This window comes from Thermobia domestica, chromosome 3 (genome assembly GCF_964235325.1).
Source record: "Thermobia domestica chromosome 3, izTheDome1.hap1.1, whole genome shotgun sequence".
NCBI lineage: Eukaryota > Metazoa > Arthropoda > Insecta > Zygentoma > Lepismatidae > Thermobia > Thermobia domestica.
In genome coordinates, this window is record NC_137456.1 from 146546362 (window position 1) to 146568622 (window position 22261).

Consider the following 22261-nt stretch of genomic DNA (forward strand, 5'->3'; position numbering starts at 1 on the left):
CACTTCGATTAAATAATACTTCTAAATTATTTTTTCAATAAGAAAGCTACAATCCAAACTATCAATACTATTGTCTCAATATGAAGAATTGTGAAAACTAAGAACAACGTATGCATACAAACCTTGTAAGAAATATTTAAAAGAAATATAACATTATCTTCTACTCCTCTTTCTTCCTCTTCTTTGTTGTTACCACATAGTGTGGTGATAACAATCACAGCGACCCGTGCTTAAGGTTCCACAACTTTTCAACTAATTATATGGAATATTTCACGTACTCAGAAATTAATTTATTGATTAAAAATATGTGGCATACGTACCAAAGACAGTAACAAAATATCCTTGGTGTGTTTTATCATAGAAACCAACATGTGCCAAATCGGAATTATTTGTTCCGCGTAGAAGATTACCAAGGAAATGAGCTTCCGTTGTAGAGTTGATAACTGCTAAGTAGGAATCTTCCTCTTCACATATGCGATTAGCTTCTTCCCAACATATCATCTCGGTGTGAAGTGTATAAAACCCTACACCTTTGAGACATACTGCGTGGTTAGGTGGTGCAAGTGGTGGTTCTGAAGTATAGATAAAATATTTCCTTATAAGACACAATGAAAACTCTTTCTGGAATATTATTACCAACAGATTATTATAACATAGCTGCACATATATTTTAGAAATAGACAGTTATAATAGGAATACGTAACTGAATGGTAATGTATTAAACATATAAGGAAGTAAATCAATAAGATTCAGAAATGGTCCATTGCCGATAAGATCGAGTATGAACTTGTCGACTTGGAAACAACGTTGATGAAAATAAATATATATTTTTGAAAGAAATAGTTGAAAGGCGTATGCATCGTTGAGAATACCGAATTGCTAATATTAAATTTATTCACAAAGATTCTAAATGGTGTATTGTGCATCTAGAAAAGTACGCAAAAATGACTGATATTTATACTTAATGATTCTTTTTTTATTTTCTTCCCTCTGTACATCTAAAGCATTTGGACTTCCATGAAATCAGTTTCATGTGTTTTCGTCATTTCGAATCAAATTTTGCATTTACAATATTATATTTTCATAAAATCTATTTTCCTATACGTTCTGTCGTACCACGTTACCTAAGAATGGTACGTTACATAGTAGATTTCTAGTATTCATTAAAATTTACATGTATTATTTACAGAGGAAACTAATTTTCAAAGAGTACATTACCTTTTCACTTTTTAGAGCTAATCGCTTAACTAGGAAACAAACTTATATTTCAGAAAACTAATTGCCATGGATTCTGCATATAATTTTTAAAGTAATAAATAAAATTCCATGATTATAATAAATCTTAATGTACGAAGAAAATATGTTTTGCTATCCTTGACACATACTTAAAAGAATAAGCAGCTGTGAACCTAACAGAATATGTTAAAGAACAGTAAGTCGTAAATGTTTCTGCATCATTTTGAAATTGTTTACTTACTCCACACATTTTACTTTCTACGACATTATGCGACCATCTTCATAAAAATCACGAACATGGAAAGAAATTGCTATACGTAATCAGACGAACTTTTTCTTGTAATTTGAATGGTAAGTTGTTTATTTGCTGTTTATTTAGAGTTTAGAACACCTTTCCTGCCGTGCTCATATGAGGCGTCGAGCTACAACAAACAGAAGATGTTTTAGGAAGATCTCTGAATCTCGCAGATGAGAAAATTGATGAGAACTAGAAACTAGTAAAAAATCAGAACGAAATGCTGAAAAATGTTCTGAAAGCATTGACGATTTAAAAAATGAGAATATAAGGTTACAGAAAAAAATTGATAAGCTAAATTTGAAAATTGATGATCTAGATCATTATGGCAGAAGGATTACCATAGAGTTGTATGGCATTTCAGAATTACCTAATGAAAATATTGTTTCGCTTGTTAAAAATGTTGATCGTGCGTTGGATATATAAATTAATGACGATATGATAAACGTGTGTCATAGAATAAAGAGGTGTCCAAATGAAGTGAATCCTAGCATAATTGTTAAATTTGTAAAAAAGGTTTGATAAAGACAGATTCCTTCAGAGAGAAAATAAAACGAAATTTTAATTGTGGTGACTTAGGTCACACTAATCGGGGGCCTACTTAAATAAACCAAAGTCTATTTGCAAATAGAAGATTATTGTTAGTGAAAAAAGTTAAAAGACACAAAAAATGTTTGCCTTACTGTGGGCAGATTGATTGGGAAATATTAAGCTTAAGAACAATGCTGAAGATACAATTGTATATTCACTTAGAAAACTGGAAGACATTAGTTAAGTAAAGTAACAATGTGTGTGTTAAGAGTGAAAGTATTTGATGTTACTACCAAAATACAAGAGGATTAAATACTAAATTAAGTGAATTGTACGCAAGTGCCCTAGCTGCTAATTTTGATATGATAAATATTACTGAGACTCGCTTAAAGCCTAGCTTATATGACAATGAAATTTTAGATCACAGGTATAATATCAACATAGAAAATATAGAAGTAGTCTGCCTTAAAATTATAGTAGAAAATCACACGTATTTAGTAATTGCTGTTTATTTTCTGCCTAACTCAAAAGCGGAAAAATTATATAATTTATTGTCAAGAATCAAGGAAGTTATTAAGTCACATCATTATAATATTTCTCTTTTTGGTGATTTTAATTTATCTTCGACAACGGATTCAATTTATATTTGTTACAGGGTGGTACGATGATTTCTTCTCTTGTGAATTTCATGTCGTTCAATAATGTTAAATCTATAAAAAATATTAAGAATCAATATCGTAAAACATTAGAATTAGTAATAACAAACTTCGGTAAAAATATGAACGTAAATAGAATTTCAGATTTTTTCTTAACAGAAGATTTATACCACCCGGCTCTGTTGATCAAAGAATCAATAAATGTTACACCCTCTCGTTCTAGCGGTAAATCTATTATAGTGTATAACTATTCTAAAGCAGATTTTTTGAGTTTCATCAAGATCTGCGGGAAGTTAGTTGGGATGACATATATAATTTAAAATATCTAAATGAAGCATTGGATTATTTTTATAGAATGTTTAAAGACGTTATTGAGAAAAATGTTCCTAAAAGAAAATTGCATAAGGAAAGATCATTTAGCACCTATTTCTCCGCTGATATAATTACAACTTTGAAACAGAAGGAAAATTATAGAAAAAGAAAACAGTATTCTGAGTATAATGAAACTGTTATAGAGTTGCGTAAGAAGTTAAAGAAAATTTTAAAGAAGGCGTATAATTTATATATACACAATCTCGAAAAGAATCTTAATAGTAATCTAATTATTTTTGGAATTACGTTAAAAGTAAAAAAGTTAATAATCGAAATATCAATACCATGACATATCTTGGTACATAATTATTGTCTACACGGGAAATAGCAGACAAGTTTGCACAATATTTTAAAACTATATATGCTGCAGAACCTCTATCATATGAAATTACAAGCACAGTAGGGTTAGAAGTATCTAAATTTTTTAAATGTTCAAAGCATCAATGAAGACGAATGTAATGAATCTATAGCGAGGTTAAAATCAAGTAAATGCAGTGGACCTGATCAAGTACCTCAGTATATATATATACACATGAAGATGTAATTTAATATTAGAACCCCCGTGGTATATATACAATTCTATTTTAAAAATTCAAATATTTCCTAACAAATGGAAATAAGTAACGTTTGCCCCATTGATATGACAGGAAATCCTGATGTGATAGAGAATTACAGACCAATTTCGTTAATTTCAGTACCTTCTAAAATATTTCAACAGATTTATACAAAAGAATATACAATCATGTAAAATCATATATTTCTGAATGCTAGCTTGGTTTTCGTCTTAAAAGATAGACAGTATCAAACTTAGCAAGTGATTTCAGTAGTATGAATACAGTATGTAGCCTGTACAATAACTTGGTAACAAGTAAGATAGAATATCGATGTATAGTGTGTTACCTTGCTATCAATATTATACAAAAAGGATTGAGCGAGTGCAAAATAAATTTTTATGATATGGTTTTCATAAAAAATATAGATCATCATATCGAGAGAGGATATCCTATGAAATAATAATATCAGAATTTAACTGTGATAGCTTGTGTGATAGGAGAGAATTAATTGATCACATATGGTAATGGTTTGGTTGATAGCCAGGAACTCTTACTTTCATTAAATTTTAATATTAGGCATCCTAGTCTACGCGCACATTTACCTTTCCATTCTTCTAAGTCTAACACTCTTGTACATTAAAACTCACCAAAATTAAGGATCTCTAGAAATCACAACCTATTAGTGAGAAACTGTTGCAAGGTCGACTTTACGATAAATGTGAGACATTATATAAATATAATTAAAGACCACATTAACAAGTAAGACAGAAGTTTTGTAACCAATGATGTGTTAATGTGTTATTAATTTTCAATGCGATTTGCACCATGTAAATTTATAATTTACAAATATTAAAAAATGTGAAATACTATTTAGGAACAACTACGACTTACACTTTTTTCTTGTATTCATTTTTTGCTTCATAGTTCTGTATAAGTTTGTCTTTTCTTCGTTCTGTTTCTTCTTTTTTAATGTGTGTTTTTATTTTTGTTCTTTGTATCACTGTGTACTATTATAAGAATAATGCAAACTTTACGTGTAATACCTATTGTAAAGGGTGCAATAGCTCTGTAATAGGCAATAATGATGAATAAATAAATAAATGTGGATCCGAATTACATGTTATCCTACAAAGAACTGAACCTTGGTCCCCGCGCTTAAAGCACGTATTTTAAACAATTCGCTACAATGGATTTCGCTTAATTTCCTAATTACATCTGACACTACTTCTACTATTGAAGACCCAAAAACTTCAAATAGAGTTCAGAACATGCATTATCGTATTCGCAGTACTGGGAAAATATAAGTATATTTTAAAGAAATATACCTCATGAACTAGAGAGAAATTAAAGTTTAAGTATTGTTCCCTTCCTTTCTCGATATTTTGAGAATTATAATGACTAATTTAAACTTTAGAGAAAAAGGAATGTAATATAAGCAATACGTTGTATAATGTCAAGAGAAGAAATCATATACGACTTCTTTCTTTTTTGCTTACCGATATATGAAACGCTGAATAATACTCCCGAATGACATATACTCTACTGTATACAGCACTTTCGAAAGTTAACTAAAAGTACGAAATGACCAATTAAAATATTACTGTATGTTAAAGAATTAACCTAGCGAGGTGTATTAATGTTGGGATAAACAATTATTCTTCTAAAAATGACTGAGCATGACAAATATTGAGGGATGATCACTGAATGTTATAAATATATTATTCCTGAGTATTATGTTTCCATTACTATTCATGTTTGTCACTATATATTGTCAGTTAACTTATTTAGTTATTTAATAATCTCATACTCACTCTTCCATAGTTATTTCCAATATAATCTTAACAAAAAGAACAATAACAACATCTACGTCAAAGAAAGGTAAGAAAACTCTGTGAATATGTTTGAAAATTTCAGAAAGAAGTTAAAATAAAATTCAGGGTATATTTAAAGGAAATATTCCAGCATTCCTTTGACGTAATTGAGGAAAATATTAGGTAAGTCTCAGTGAGTTTTACAGATCATTTGATTGAAACGAGTAATCTCTCGATTGGTAATAATAAGCAAGAACTTTAAGTACTGGCCTATTCTTATTCAAAAATGTCTCTCTGACGCAACATTTACATGAGATAACATCAAAATATGTGCATATTTTATCGTTGAAAGGACACTAAAAATACTTTAACTGGTTAGTAAGGATGTAGTTATTAGTGAGATTTTATGCCATGAGAGAAGACTACATTCTTGTTGTATTAGACTTTATGGTGTGGTGCTGTTTGTTTGCAGGTTATTCAATAATGTATAATTATATATTGATAAAACAATATATGTAATTATATATTGTGGAATAAATACTTAGTGAATTATTTAATTTCATATATGAAGGAAGAAATGTAAATAATTAATAATAGTACGAGTTTTGATTAGTTATTGTGATCAATTAAATCTGGTATTATACACGAATAAATTAAATAAGATATTGTAAGACCCAGCATAAACGATGATACAGATTGATTACGAAAGTTTCTATAATTGCATTAACCTTCTTCGTAGCTAATAATTTTGAATGTGTAAACTTTCAGTGGACTTTTAAGAAATTTGCCAAAATATATATATATATATATATATATAATTTCGGGGAAATTTTCTCATTACTTTTTCACATACAGTTACAATTTGATACAATGGTTCTCTTCCTATGTTTTCTTCTAATTCAGTTCGGGGATTTTATACATATTTGCAAGTTTATTCCTGAAACGAAAATTAAGTTTATTATTGTACTCTCTTAATGTATGATCGTCGGTAGTTATATTTACCATAAAATACACCAATATTATGAATGAGTCTATAATTGAAAATTAAAATTTAAAAAGTGTACTTACCACAATCCAATTCATCTGAGCCGTCTCCACAATCTTTTTCTTTATCACAAACATATGACCTTGGAATACATTGTCCAGAATTGCATCGGAATTCATGTCCTTGGCAGGTAACGTTTCCTAATAATATACAATAATGTGTTATTTAGTACTTATTCAGCAGGAACAACATGAACTTAATATGATAGGATAGCTAGTGATCTATATAGCTCTACTTTTATTTAAACAACATTTTAGTTTTAAAATAAGTATTACTTATTTTCAATTTAGAACTTTGCTTACTAAAAAAAGTGAAATCTATGAATCACTATTCCACTAATTACTATATGATATGGAAAAATGAACTTTAATAACTGCTTGATAAGTGATTAGCAACTTTTATTTATACAGATTTAGGGAAAGCAACTTAAAATAAATCGTTCATACTTTAGGTTGTATAAACTTTTTTAATACATAGTTAAATATATCATTTCTTTGAGTGGCATTTTAAAACTATGAACTTCGTAATTTACTGGGATTAGTTTAAAGGCAATGGGATCGTTGAAAACCAATACTTCATGACCAGAATTTGTTGAAGCAAAATACTGTATTTTTCTTACTCTGTGATATCATAGATTTTCCTTACTTTCTGTAAACCAAACAAGCAGATGTTGCGAATGAGTTCAAGCAACTTGATGTGGTTGCAGCAGTGGTGTCACTTATATCAATGTCATAAGTGTTGACGCTATAGGTACACACCCAACCAGTGGATTTCTGATTGTTTGCAAATTATCAGTACTTACTACTTTTACATTCTGTAAGCCGTGAATTAATAATGCACACAATTCATTCAGAATCCATTATTACATATATGACTCCACCATTTTACTTAAATAGAAATCGTGAAGAGAGAAAATTGAGACTAAAAAGGAAATTTGCTTTCTACTCCTAAATATGGTATGGAAATTATTATAACGAGTTCGCTTATCGCATTGCGACGTTCGTAGAAGCTCAAATATAGTATGCTTATGGTGTTATATAATATCGCATGATTTCTGCTTATCTAATGACTAACGCGCACCTTCTGAACACTGCTTACCGTTTTCCATTTTGAGTAGGAGAGTTTTAAGTTTGAATGCACTTGTTCGAATTCTACATTCCACTCTAGTACAATGTCTTATACTGCCTCATTAATAAAAAGAAAAGCTAAAGGGCAAAGAACCAAGCAGCTTTAGGTAACCTTTAACAAAACAGTCACTCGAAAGTTGTTGCATTACATAAGGAATCAAATGTATCCTTAGATAGAACAGATTATCATCGTGAATTAATGGTTCACTTCAGGAACATTGTGACATAATGTACTAAATTATTCCGTGCAAAAATAATTAGAAAGTCAAAAGTAAAAAAAAGCAATCAGGTTACTTAAAGTTAATATATAGTTACTGTACATCACAAATGGTGCAATGAAAAAAGCGTAAGTGAAATTTCAGGGAGCATGTTGATTTCTTATTTTATATTTTGTTTCGCATTATTTTGTGTCTTGCTAAGATGAAGTACAACAATGGATACAATGTTTATATTATTGTTTTATATATCCCAACGGAAAGGAAGATCTGTTCTTAAACAAAACGACTATTTAATTGAATTGAAGACATGCCTTCGCATACAGTACTTGGGAATGATATATTTGTCCTGTGCTTAAAGACTGACAATATTATCTTTATATCTGTGTGTGTTTATGTGTTATTTTTGATCATTTTTGAATTTTGAGCCTTTCAGTCCATTGAGCATCAACAACTATCTCAGAGAAGTGATGGAATGTTTCGCGTTACTCTTACCGTTCCGGAGATATTGGCCAAAAAGTTCCAATTTCGGGAGATTTTATGAGCCCTATTTAGGGGACCGTAAGTCATAGAAAGATAACATTGATGTCGATTGACGCCAATATTGATTCAATACCAATATCAATTATTGATTCATGATTCAATAATTATTGCGTCACTATTTATTGACTCAATTATTGCGGTATTAGTAATTGGTTCAAAATTAATTTTTTTGAAAAGTTTGCTTGTGCATTGTTCTCCGAGCATTCTCATCTGGTTTTGCTTTGATATATCTGAGAATGCAAATTAATCGAAAGAGCTTAAATTACAATGGTTACTCAACATGGTAACAATGTTTAATTATCCCCAAGATTATGAATGCGATTCGTTTTGCAGCATAATCTATCAGGTTCCTATAACATAAAGGTGTACAAGAATAATGATACGATTAGACTGTTATTTAAGAATGAAATGACGTTACCATTTAGATCTACGTAATGTTTTCTTTACCTTGAAGAAGTGTATGGAATGCTGTGTAACACAAGGATACAAATATCATGAGTAAAGACTCATATAAATTCTATCATTGATACAGGAGTTATTGCAAAAACTCTTCAATGCAAATCCTAAGCTATGGAAGTAGCACTAAATTTAGTAGATTATGTTGAACTTGATTGTACAGTATGTTATAAAGTTTTTGTCTTACAAAACATTGAAACATGCACATCATATTTTGAAAGAAAATATAATTTATTATTAATACAAATACTGTAGCTTATTTACAATACTCGAAAACTTAGCATTTGTATATCCCATGTTATAATAGTCCTCAAACCAAGACAGATTTTCAATGAAAAATATTTGTACAATACCTTTGAACAGATGATTGAAACATTTCACAAGAAATAAAAGTTCATTGATTAAGTAATTGCACAAAATGCATGCAAACCCAGCGCCGGACCTAAAATTTCTTACGAAATATTAAACTGATAATTAACTTGTTCGGTAATTATCCAGAAACTTTCAGTATCGAATGTTGACACTTATTTTAACGTCCGTCCGTTTAATGCGATCTTATGTAAAATAATATAATGGAATCCTTCGTAGCTAAGTGGTTAGTGTACATGCCTTTGTCGTGGGAGACCCGAGTTTGATTCCCAGTGAGAACTCATGTGGTTTGAATTACACCTTAATAAGTAGGTCCCGTCTCATAATCTAGCTGCTGAAAGGGACGTTAAGCTCAAGATCAACTTAATAAATAATGTGACTATCTTATTTCATATGTGTCAAGAATCATTCAAATAATTTTCTCACATGCGAAAAGAAATGTAAGGTCATTTTTCTTCTCATTCTAATAAAAATATCTCTGAATAACATAATGAATAAGAAAGAAAAAACTTTTTGACAAAAATGACTGTAAGAGATCTGAGTGGGGCTTGTTCTCTGCAATTATAAGAAATAAGTACATAAGAAAACAAAAGAGTACTTAATTTAAAAGAAATATTTGAAGCTGGAATCTTCATTATTATTGAGTCATTTCTTTCCGCCACTCAATAATTAGGTTTGTGAGAATGGTATATCCGTCCTAGGTGTGTCATTTCCAAAGACCAGATCAGAGAGTGAAATAAAATTACTGTTTGATGAGAAAATAACCTTGTACAATCAAACCTCTTTATCATCGTTCAACCGATAGGGTTTTGAGGCGAATGTACTCTGCACTCAAATATGGGATTAATTCCTTGGTGTATCTAATAATCTAAAACGTTATTCCTCCCAAGAACTAAACGTTACACCCAGTGAGAGGGGACGTAAGAAGTATATCATTTGTGAGAAAGATTTTCATAGTTGCACCCGATGGAAAGTTACAACCTCTCTGTACAAATGAGAATGCAGGAGAGCATTATAGAATATGAGAACAGAATTATATTGATGGGTTAACCTTGCTTCAGAAAGCCACGATGGATCTTTTGTAATATTCACCACTATAGCAGAAACAACGCTTTGAATGGTCGGAGTAACGTTTTTTACGACTCAGTCATTATACTGATGTTTACGGATGACCGATCTGTTTCCCATCTGAACTAACAATAAAGATAAAAAATCTTTGTAGAGATCTCAGTTCTAATTTTTATATAATGTAATATTTTATAATATTATCCTTATTGCGTTCGCTATTTCTTACATTAATAATAGTTATTTAATGTTTACAAGTTTTGTTTATGTCAATTAGTTAGAGATGTCGTTATTTAACTAGTTTATATATAAGCATAGTGTCAGTAATGATCAAGTTTGTTGCCAACTTAATTGCATATATTTAGGGATATTCTTTTAAACTTTGTGAATTTATATTAGTGTCTCATTGCCGCTCTCTAAATATCCGACTTCTTAAATTGCGCTAAATATGTATTTGTGAATTTATATTAGTGCCTTATTGTCGCATTCTAAATATTCGACTTCTTTAATTGCGCTAAATATGTATTTTCAAAAATATTCAGTCAGAAACATCGAAGATTATTAAAAATAGGCATCTTATATTTATGGTCTTGCATATGATTACTTTCCCGTATGTTTTATGTAGCGTTGCCATAGAGACAAACGTGCAAATCTCCGATTTGGTAAACGTCTGGGATTGATAGGTACGTAAATGATGATTTTCAACAACAAAAAAAAAAAAAAAATAATAATAAAAATAAAAAAATAAAAATAAAAATAAAAATAAATAAATAAATAAATAAATAAAAAAATACTGGACTTATGTTTCGGTATATATTTTGCAATTTTGCTAGTTATTATATTTTGTGCAGTTACGTCAGGTGAAGTATTATTTTGTTGAAAAATTCTTCAAAATTAAGGTAAGACTAGATATAAAGTTTTGGAGTTTTAATAGTACAGTGTTCAAATCGCTTTTATAGGTAGAAGCTAGACATTAAGAAGATTTTGTAAAATTTATTTTCAAAATTCTTCAAACCAGTTTCGTTCCGTAGAGGAATTATCAGGTACATCAATAACAAATAAATATCAATTGAACGAGTACACTATAATGTGTATTTTTTATTTTATTTGGATTGTTCTTTACTGCTGTGAATGTTAGAAAGACATGGTGATTGGAACAAAGGGGTTTGTGTCAAATGTAAAAGTAGGAGGGGAGAAAATAGAACACGTGAATCGTTTTCGATTACTGGGTAGTATTCTTAGTAATAACATGAAGTGCGAACGTGAAATAAAAGCAAGGATAGGAATGGCGAAAAAAGCCTTTAAAAGAAAGAAAAGTCTGTTTTGTGGGACCTTGAATAAAGAGTTGAGAAAAAGACTCATAAAATGCTTCGTGTGGAGTGTTGTACTGTTTGGGGCGGAAACGTGGACATTACGTAAAGGTGATGAAAATCGACTGGAAGCCTTCGAAATGTGGGTGTGGAGAAGAATGGAAAGAATTAGTTGGGTCGAAGGGAAAACGAATGACAGAGTGTTAGAAGTGGTGAGTGAGAAAAGAACACTTTTAGATATTGTTAGGAAGAGGAAGAGAAACTGGTTGGGAGATTGCCTAAGAAGAGATTGTATCATGAGGGACGTTCTAGAAGGTATGGTGGCGGGAAAGAGAGGGAGGGGCGAAGGAGACTACAATTAATGGATGATATAAAAACAGAAAGATCAAACGCGAAGACGAAGAAGTTAGCGGAGGACCGTGGAGCATGGAAGCTTCTCAGTTGCGGTAAGTGACCTGCCAATAAAGGCAGAATACCTGTGATGATTATTATTGCTGTTCATAAAAAAATATTGCCACAAATATTAAAACTTGATTAATTTTCTTATTTTGATTTTCGTACAGACGCGCGCTTAGAGGTCCAGAAAAATTGGCTAGATTTGATTATATCTGTGTTTAACTATAAATAGTGAAATTTGAATTATAGAATATGAATATTCTCCGAGATTTCTATCTACGTATGATCCGATATCAGAGTAAAGTAGTTATGCACGACTGTTACCTAATTTTTGATTTGGAATGATATTAACTTTGTATGAACAGAAAATAACAATTTTATTTCCGTATTCAGTTAAGTAATTTCCTTTCCCTTTGGAACATATTCTATAAGAACTCTTCAGTGTATTACCATTATGATAATTTAGTTCTTTTTAACTAGTAGCAGCAATAATATTACCATAAGTGCAATGACGAACGTAGAACACATCATGTTAATACAATTTGACAGATTTGCTGTTGAAAATGAATAATAAATATTGATTCTTGTTTTAAGTAGACTTTTTAGCATTTGAGGCGCCTAGTATCAAAATCCGCCACATTCATTTAGAATACAGTATCTTAAAAAAGGAATGAAAATTACTGACAGTAATTCCTTTAGCTGCATTAATTTCTGTCTGTGAGAAGCATAAGTCATTAAATGAATGAAACTCTGGATTCAGTTGAAAATTTGCAGATAAATTAATTTGGGTGAACACTATGTGATGTTGATATTCTTTATAGTGGCAAATTGAGTAAACTGACTCATATACAGCCGCTGTAGTAATTTAATCCATTTACGACCGAGGTTCCTAATACATTGAAATTAGCTAATATATATTTATTCACATAAGTTATATTAGGAAGTGTTTGATATGGAGTTATAGCGTGTTAATTTAATTTAATTTATAGCTATGTTAGGTTTGCTACAGAAGTTCTAAGGGGTTTTGAAAACAATTTAGGAATTACACTAGAAATAACAATACTTAAATCTATTACTGATACTTAGGTAAAACGACAATATTCTTTTGGTTCGTTTTATCCTCTAGACATCCAAGACATTGTACTAAGATATAATTATCTGGTACTCTAATTTCCGTTGTAGCATGAATTCGGATTCAGTTCATTTTTTCGCATTATTCTCAGATGATCTATCCTTTAATCTAAAGGATACCATTGTTCTTTGAGTTTAACATCCTACAGTAATACACTGACGTTACAGGAGACAATGATGATGAGATGATATCAGTAGAATGACGAAAGTGTGACAAAATGAGAGTACTCTTAAAAAATCCTCCCAGACAGTTTTTTTTCTGCCATAAAGTGAATTTTCATTAATTTCGATAGTGTCTGAAGAAGGATATGCTATATCCGAAACAGTTACAAATTATAATTTAAAATAAAGTGGGTTTTAAGCTTTGGTCAGTGTCTCTTTTGTTAAAACATAAAGTGAAGTTATGATCATTGAGTATAATAGGTATTACTAGTATTTTAAGAGAAAAGTATTTTAACCTCTTTCAGGAGGAAAGCAGAGAAAAAATTAAGGATTCAGGAGGATAACACGATAAATGAAAACGGCTTTTTTGATTTAAATAGTTTGCCGTACTGACAAAAATAATATATTACACTAAATGCACTTATGAATAGTCAACATCTACGTGTATTAAATTTGCTACCAAAAATGAAATGTTAAGATTGGAGCTATATTTTACAAAAAAAAAAAAATAAATAAATAAATAAATAAAAAATAAAATAAAATAAAAAAATAAAATAAAAAAATCAGTATCATTAAACTTATGTTTGTCACTTATTGTGTTCTCATCCCGTATTATTCAAATATGCCAGAACATACTACAGAATACTATTCCCAGTACAGCATTTTCTTATTTGTACCAGACTAAGAAAATTAGAAACATCTAAGCAACTAACACAGTACTGTAAAATTTTATACTCTGATACAATTCAGTATGACCTACTTACCGTTGATATGAACAAGAAAAGTGTACTTCATATCTCTCGACACTCCCCCATCTACTTAGATAGCATAAGAAAGGGATATTTGTACGTGAATTGCATCAAGTGGAACAATAAAAAAGGCATATTCCTGCTTTGTTTTAAATCGGTACCATGTCAAATTCTTAATAATCATTAGTTTACGAAATATTTTTGCTATTATTAGACCTAGTTTACCTACACCAACAATATAGAGATATTGATTTATTTTACAGTTCACTGTCCTCCAATTGCTTATCGATAATAATGTTTTTGGTATATTCTGATAATAACAGTATTTCGAAATTTTTCTTCAGTTACATTTGCAATGTTCAAGTAATCTCTTCTGCCAGATATCAAAACACATATTTCAAGGACGTAGAGAACAAAAGGAAACTTTGAGAAGGCACTGTGATACGAATCCCTGAATGTTACCGATTGGAAGAACAGGCAAGTAAGAGAACATAGTACAAATAAATGTATTTTTAAATTTTTCTCTCTCGCCCTATATATATATATATATATATATATATATATATATATATATATATATATATATATATGTGTGTGTGTGTGTGTGTGTGTGTATGTATGTATGTATGTAAGTATATTCAAAACTATAATGTCATGTGCCCCTACTTCATGCCTAGAAAGGAGTAATTTTCTGTAGTTAGAAAATTATTTGAATAACACTGTCGTATGCGATATTTTATTTCAAATTATTAACTGTTAAAAGGATATAATGGCATAACTGTTACTTTCAAACTAATTGCATAGTCAGTTCAGGGATTTAGGGATTTAGGATTTGGATTTCTGGGCTTTCGGCATCTAAGGCCATTTAGCCCTTCACGATTTGAGGGATGACGTCCCTCGGCGAGCACACAATCCGGGGAAAGGGAAGGAATAAAGGATTGGGAAAGGAAGGAAGCGGCCTGGGACCTATAAGTTAGGTACCATCCCGGCATTTGCCTGGTGTGAATGAGGAAAACCCAGGAAAACCTCATTCAGGGTGGCTGGCCTGAAAAGCTGTTACACTTTTTCGACCGAGTGACCCCACCGGGAATCGAACCCGGGACCGCTCGCACCGAAGGCGAGAGCGTTAGCGACTACGCTATAGTCAGTTCAGTAACAAAGCTAATACTATAAATAAAAATCATAAAAAGTAGTCAAAAGAAAATGTAAGTAAAGTTAATGATTAATGTTATTTACACTTACCACAGTTAATTTCGTCACTGCCGTCCTGGCAATTGCCGATTCCATCACACACGAGTTGTCTTGGGATACACTGTTGAGACTTGCACATAAACTGATTTTGCAAACACTTACCTGTTCGTGATTACAAAAATGTGTATTAATACGAAAGAAATTCAATATATCGTCTACTTAAATCACTCTTGGCAAAAGTAAAAAAAAGTAAACCTTAAATAAGACTTCTGTTCTCAATCAGATCATGGACTAAGATAACCTGATAAGAAGTGCTCTTTCCTATTAATTTGATTTATTTTTTTTAAAAGTTGGTCTATTATTTTTCATTACTTTTTAATAACTAAATCCCTATACATTCCATGTATACTTTCCCCAACGTAAAGATTATTTCCTATCCATTTCAGATATCTTAATATACAGGTACGGTATATAGTTTCATTTCCCATTACTGATATATGCTATTTGAAATCTTGCAACTTATAACAATACTGCATCTACATATCCTCTTAGTGTTATCGAATAAATATCTTTTACTCCTTCTCGAAGACTTTAAGTTGGTACATCATCGGCTCTTGATTATGTTTGCTATACCTAAAACCCTTATTCTTCCATACAACCCAAAATAAAACTTTGTACTCTATTTTTTTACAACGTTTCTACTCTGAAACAAATGCTTCTTTGGTGACTTTATTGAAACTTCACAGACAATGTTTTCTGTTTTCCCTAAAATTCGTATCTTTCTATAAAGCTAACCAAGAAATTTCTGCCGCTTTTGCACGCTCCACCTTCGAAAGCTAAAATTTAGCTTTGAGACCTTAAGTGCGTATTACTTGAAGAATACATTTTATTTTTTCTACATCCATATTAGTGTTAATTTAACCTGACATGGAACAAAGTCATATATATAAAAGATAAGTCGATAACAATGAAACAGTGACAATGTTTCGCAAAAAACTTTTCATTGAGTTTGATGTAAGTTTATTATACAGTTTTAATAGTTAACAAAATTATAATTTCATTTAATCATTATTAAAATATCACCAGAAAGGCTACATTTTTTAATTGTTACTAAAATGTTACTACATTACTATGAACCTCCAAGCGTCATTAAAACGTTACTTATCCTCTCCTATATGTTTGGTACTAACACTTCTAAACAAAATTTAATTTCCTTTCCAGGAATTTTATTGTAAGCATTTCTTTTCTAAAGTGGAAAATATTCATATATTTCTTATTTTTAAATTTAGCATTAATTTAATAGACAATTCGATTAAAGTCCCAATAAAATCTTCACTTATTCAAAAAAGGACGGCATTAAGTATTGATGTGTTAATGAGACACATGCAATACAATATAAAAAATTATGAAGAAATATGCTTTGGCCGATGACTGGACTAGTTACATAGATTAATTAATACCGTTCGGATTAAAAATAAAGAATTTGTGAGTGTAAAATATGGTTTACTACATTACGATATATATATTAAAGAACATTAAAGCTAACAGTTGTTGTAGGCCATTTAATATTGGCGTATATATATATATATATATATATATATATATATATATATATATATATATATATATATATATACTATAAACATACTTAACTACTTACTGCATTTTCGATTTATCAAATCACTATGGTCGGCACAGTGCGTTATATTTTGGCATATATTGTCTCTATCAAGACATTGTCCAGAAGCACACAGGAATTCATTAGGCTCACAAGTGCGGTTATCTATTCGAAATTAAGAAAAATTTAACAGTTAGACGAATTAATTAAGACGGTGTTTCTCAATCTTTTATACTATTGGTACACTTTACCGCATACCGCGACATCGTGACGATCTAGCTTGACTTTCTATTAAAATAATGAACAAAGTATTAGTTAATTATGTATCGGTACATAGAGTTTTTTCAAGGAGAGTTCAAGCACTAAATCTAGCATACTTTGAGGACAGTCACGATTCACACACACACGCACCCATACCCACACACACACACACACACACATATATATATATATATATATATATATATATATATATATATATCTATATATATATCTATCTATCTACATATATACATACATATATATATATATATATATATATATATATATATATACACAGATGCTGATCAGAAAAATGGGAACACCTTTAGTTGGCAACACGTCAGATGTATGACATTTGTATCTTGGCGCCCGCAGCGCCGGCCCGCTGGTGTGTCCATACTACGTCAGGCGCAGTGGAACAGCAGTGTTCAGTGGCTGCAGCAGACGGAGGTAGTGTAAAATGGGAGACCTCTCAGATTTTCAAAGAGGGCAAAGTGGAGTGAGTGTGACGGCAGTGGCTACTGTGTTAAGTGTGTCGTGTGGGACAGTGTCGAAGGTGATGACGGCCTACACGACACACGGGAAAATCCCATCGGGGAAGCGGAACAGTAGGCGGAAGAAAATCATGAGTGACAGGTCACGTCGGGTATTAAAGCGCATAGTCACGCAGAACCGTCGTGCCACTGCGGAGCAAGTGACGGAGGAACTCAATCAGCACCTCCCCCGCCCTGTTTCCACAATCACAGTCCGCCGCGAATTACATGACATGAACTTACGAGGACGTGTTGCACGGGCCAAACCATTCATCAGGAACCATAACACTTTCGCACGCCGCAAATGGTGTCGCGACCATTCAACTTGGACCGTTGAGGACTGAAAACGTGTGATATGGTCAGATGAGTCATCCTTCACCCTATTCCCAACCACGGGCCGTGTTTATGTGATGAGAACGCCCGAAGAAGCTTATGATCTGCAATGTCTCCGCCCAACTGTGAAACATGGCGGCGGCTCGGTGATGCTGTGGGCCGCCATATCATGGTTTTCATTGGGTCCTGTGGTGACACTTAGCGAACGAATCACTGCCAACGATTATGTTGCAATTTTAGGAGACCACTTGCATCCTATGGTCCGGATGTTGTTCCCGGACAATGGCGCCATCTTCCAGGATGATAATGCACCCATTCACACAGGTGGCGTTGTTGCAGCGTGGTTTGAGGAACATCGGGATGAAGTTCAACACCTCCCCTGGCCCGCCCAATCCCCAGATCTCAACATAATTGAACATCTGTGGTCCGTCTTGGAAACACGACTCCGGCGACGATTTCCACCTCCATCCTCTCTCACAGAACTGGCCGATGCCCTGCAGGAGGAATGGTGTAAAATTCCACTTGCTACCATTTACGACCTCTATGCCTTCATCCCACGTCACATCAAGGCTGTTCTGAAGGCGAAAGGTGGCCCGACACCATATTAGTCTGGTAAGTTGCAATTTCGTTCAGGTGTTTTCATTTTTCTGATCACCATCTGTGTATATATATATACGTTCTCCATATTTCTGGGTAATCATAATAACCTTTGAACACAATTCTGACCAGAGGAGAAGGAAGGACTAAAAAGTCAAAGGAAATGAAAAGACATTGTATTGGAACAGGCGCTTGGTAATTATGGAGAAAATGTGGTACCAAGAAATATTAGGAGAGTTATGTGATCAGACATATGAGGAAGGAGGTAACAAAAATATGTAAGAAGAAGTGATGAAGATGATAGTAGAACAGGTGAAAAAATAAGGGATTAAAAAGTTGATAAATGAAACAGAAGGGATTCCTATCATGAAAGGTTTTCCTAAAATAAGTAAGAAAGAAATTAAGCAAAGACGAGTAATGGACTGCAAAGGTAACAATATTAAACCACTAGAAGAAAAATTAAGAGAGATAATGGAAGAAACCAAAGAAGAGCAAGAGACATACAAAATTAAGAACAGGGAAGAATTGAAGAAGCTGGATCAGATTAAGTGGAATCAGGAGGACTTGTTAATGTTTAGTGTAGATGTTAAAGCCATGTTCACAAGTAAAAAAAAGATTATGTTATAAGAGCGATAGAAGAAGAAATGGAATGGAAATTTATAGGTCAATGGAAAAAAGAAAAAAGTTATAAGAGCGCTTAAGACGTTATGGGAAAATAGCTATTGTATAATTGGAGAAAGACTAGTAGGGATAAAAGGTTTAAGCATTGGATCCAAGCTGAGTCCAGTTTTAACGGAGATAGTGATGAACAAGTGGGAGAAAAAAGTGATAAAAGAAGCAAAGGGAAAATTAATCTTCTTTAGCAGGTATGTAGATGATTGTTTAGGCATATGGACAGGATCAACTGGAGAAATATGTTGAAATCACAGAACACGAAGATAAAGGTATAATGTTAGAATTAGAAGTAGAAGAAAACAAATCTATAAATTTTATAGATATGAAGATAGAGAAGCAAGGTGAGAACGTAATTACCAGTTGGTATCAAGAAACTTGTTGGGCAGGTATTTATTGTCACTGCAGAAGTGATGTAGACAAAGCAATTAAGAAGGACTTCATTAGGAACATGGAAAGGAGAATAGAGAACATCAATAGTGAAGAAGAGGGAAGGAAGAAAGATTTGGAAAAGTTCTATGAACAACTTAAAAGTATTGGATGTAAGATAGAACAGATAAAAGGAAAGAGAAAAAAAGAAATTATAAAAAAGAAAGAAGAAGAAGAAGAAAATAAGAAGTGGTATGGAATTCAGAGCATAGGAGAAAATACGGAAGTAATAAAGAAGTTATTAAGAGAAGGAGGTATTAAGATATATAGAAAAAGGAGGAGTAACGTTGTTAATGTATATAAGGAAGAAAAAGAAAAGGAGGGAAAGCAATATAAAGGGGGAAGAAGAAAGTGTTACCTATGAAGTGAAATGTAGTGAGTGTAACATAAAATACACAGGGGAGACGGGAGAAAGACTTATGGACAGATTAAAACAATATAAAGATGATGTTCGAATGAAAGGAGAAAATAACGCTATTTACAGACATGTGAAAGAAACGGGACATAGGATAGATTGGGAAGGGGCTAGAGGTTTAGAAAGAGAAAAAAGAAAGATTATTAGGAAGTGGAAGGAAGCGAAAAAAAATAAAGAAAGAACAAGAGGAGAACTTAATAAACTGGACAAGTGGTATAAATATACATGAGCAATGGGAGAAATTATTAGAAGTTACAGAAAAGTAAAAAGAAAAGTACATAAAGGATATTAGTGCAATTTGAATAATTGGAAATTTCTGTTATATTATTTTATATAAGGATCAATATAATTCAAAAATTGCATTGACAATTAAGATGTATTAACAATGTATTTTAATGATATTGTTACATATTACAAATTTAAATTTGTATATAAAAACAACAATTATAATTATATAAAAGAATATGCTAACTAACGGCTGAAGAAGATACAAGATTTGCTGTCATCTGTCTTTTGTAAATGTTTGATGAAGAGGACGTTAGGTCCTTGAAACTGTAACAAAAAAGTATAGTTATTAATATAATTCATTTTGTTCTGGTCAGAACTGTGTTTTAAATGTTATATATACGTGGGTATTTGTTTTATAGTAAATATGTATTATGCCAGGTTATAGCACAATAAGTCATCTCAGTTACTTCATTGATGATTTTTCCAGATTCATCCTTTTCGATTGACTAAATCAAACCAAATGGCTCAAACAACCTTATTACCTGAACTTAATTTCCACATAGTCAATTTCCGATGTTACGTTCTTTCTTAATTATAAATTTAGGCCAAGTGTATTTCGGAGTTTGTCACATTATAAAGCCGTTCTCTTTAAGAAGCAGATATAAAATTTAATGATACGTGTACTTAGGCCAGGAATCGAACTCGGGTCTCCTGTGCCAGATACGAGAAGAGAATGACCTCCTATCATTATCGAAGTTGACCTCATATTTTCATACATGGTGTACATATCCGAAAAAGGAAGCTATAATGGATGAACTGAAAAGTCAAGAGTGACTGGGTAAAAACAGGCAATGGGAGATAATCCTGCTTAGAAGTACTTTATAAGACACACGGATCTACAGGTGAATCACTACTTCCGTGATATCTGGTTTCCGTTTGGGTGAAATCAAGTCAGCAGTTATGATGAGTTACGGATTACAATGAATATTACTTATTCCATTTGTGCTGCGAACTTCAAAGGCATTTCGAAATTTTGGGCTTTGATTGATTTAGTTAATTTCTCATCAGCTATTCTATATACGACATCGACCTACAGTTTAGCATGGAATCCGAACTTGGTCAATTATATTTCTCTACGGAACAACCCCATTTCACATCTACTTGTAATAGGACATCTTACGGTAGTACACTTTTAACGTTATGTTACAAATCAAGCATGATATAATATCAAAAACAGGGAAAAAACACAAATTTTGAAAGGCTCTGCAACAGTAGTAAACAATTGTAACCAATGATGTAATGCACATCTAAGGCATTCTTATGTCGAATATTATGATCATCAAGAAATTTAAAATTTATTTTTTTTTTATCAGAGAACTATATATCGTAAAAGGGTTCTGATAAGTACCATATCCTATTAGGAACTTGTTTTAAATACAAAAATGCACCATAATGTCGTTTTCAGCAATTAGATATCAAACCACTTAGGGGGTATTTAAGGAAAGGTAATACATATAATCGTTTCGCGTTTCAATCACCAGGAAACAGTATGTATTCACAGTAGTGAGCACCCAAAGCTGGTAGTGCCAAAGTGGCGTTTGTCGACTTGCAAAGACGACGGATCCTGTGTACATGAGTGGTTCCATGACACCGAAAGTCGCAGGCTTTTGGAAGGGGTTTATCTGTGCCTTTTCCGACATTAGTTATTCCTAGATAGTTATAGCCAGATAATTTATCGGTGCAAAACGAAAGTCTTCATTTCTCAAAGAAGGGCTTAACCGCAGTGTTTAATAGCAGGAAATCCTGCACCATACCTCTTGGTGGAACAGTCAAAGTATACCTCAAACATATCCGAAGCCTAAGAATCCCACCCACTGTTGTGCGGAAAGTGAGCTCCCTAGTGTGACATAAAACCCCGGTATTGCAAAGAATGTTTGAATAAGCAGTACAATGTTCCTCGC

The 22261-nt window shown here is 32.1% G+C and overlaps 1 protein-coding gene across 1 annotated transcript in view; it reads right to left on the bottom strand.

Moving 5' to 3' along the window:
* Positions 1–22261, bottom strand: part of LOC145681987 (uncharacterized) — a 189048-nt gene that overhangs the window by 16377 nt on the left and 150410 nt on the right. The window contains exons 11-14 of the mRNA XM_081753588.1: positions 16875–16997; positions 15266–15376; positions 6524–6640; positions 321–572 (exon numbers count right to left, since the gene is read on the bottom strand). Of these exons, the coding sequence (XP_081609714.1) occupies positions 321–572; positions 6524–6640; positions 15266–15376; positions 16875–16997 (603 nt within the window). The remainder of the gene's footprint in view (positions 1–320; positions 573–6523; positions 6641–15265; positions 15377–16874; positions 16998–22261) is intronic.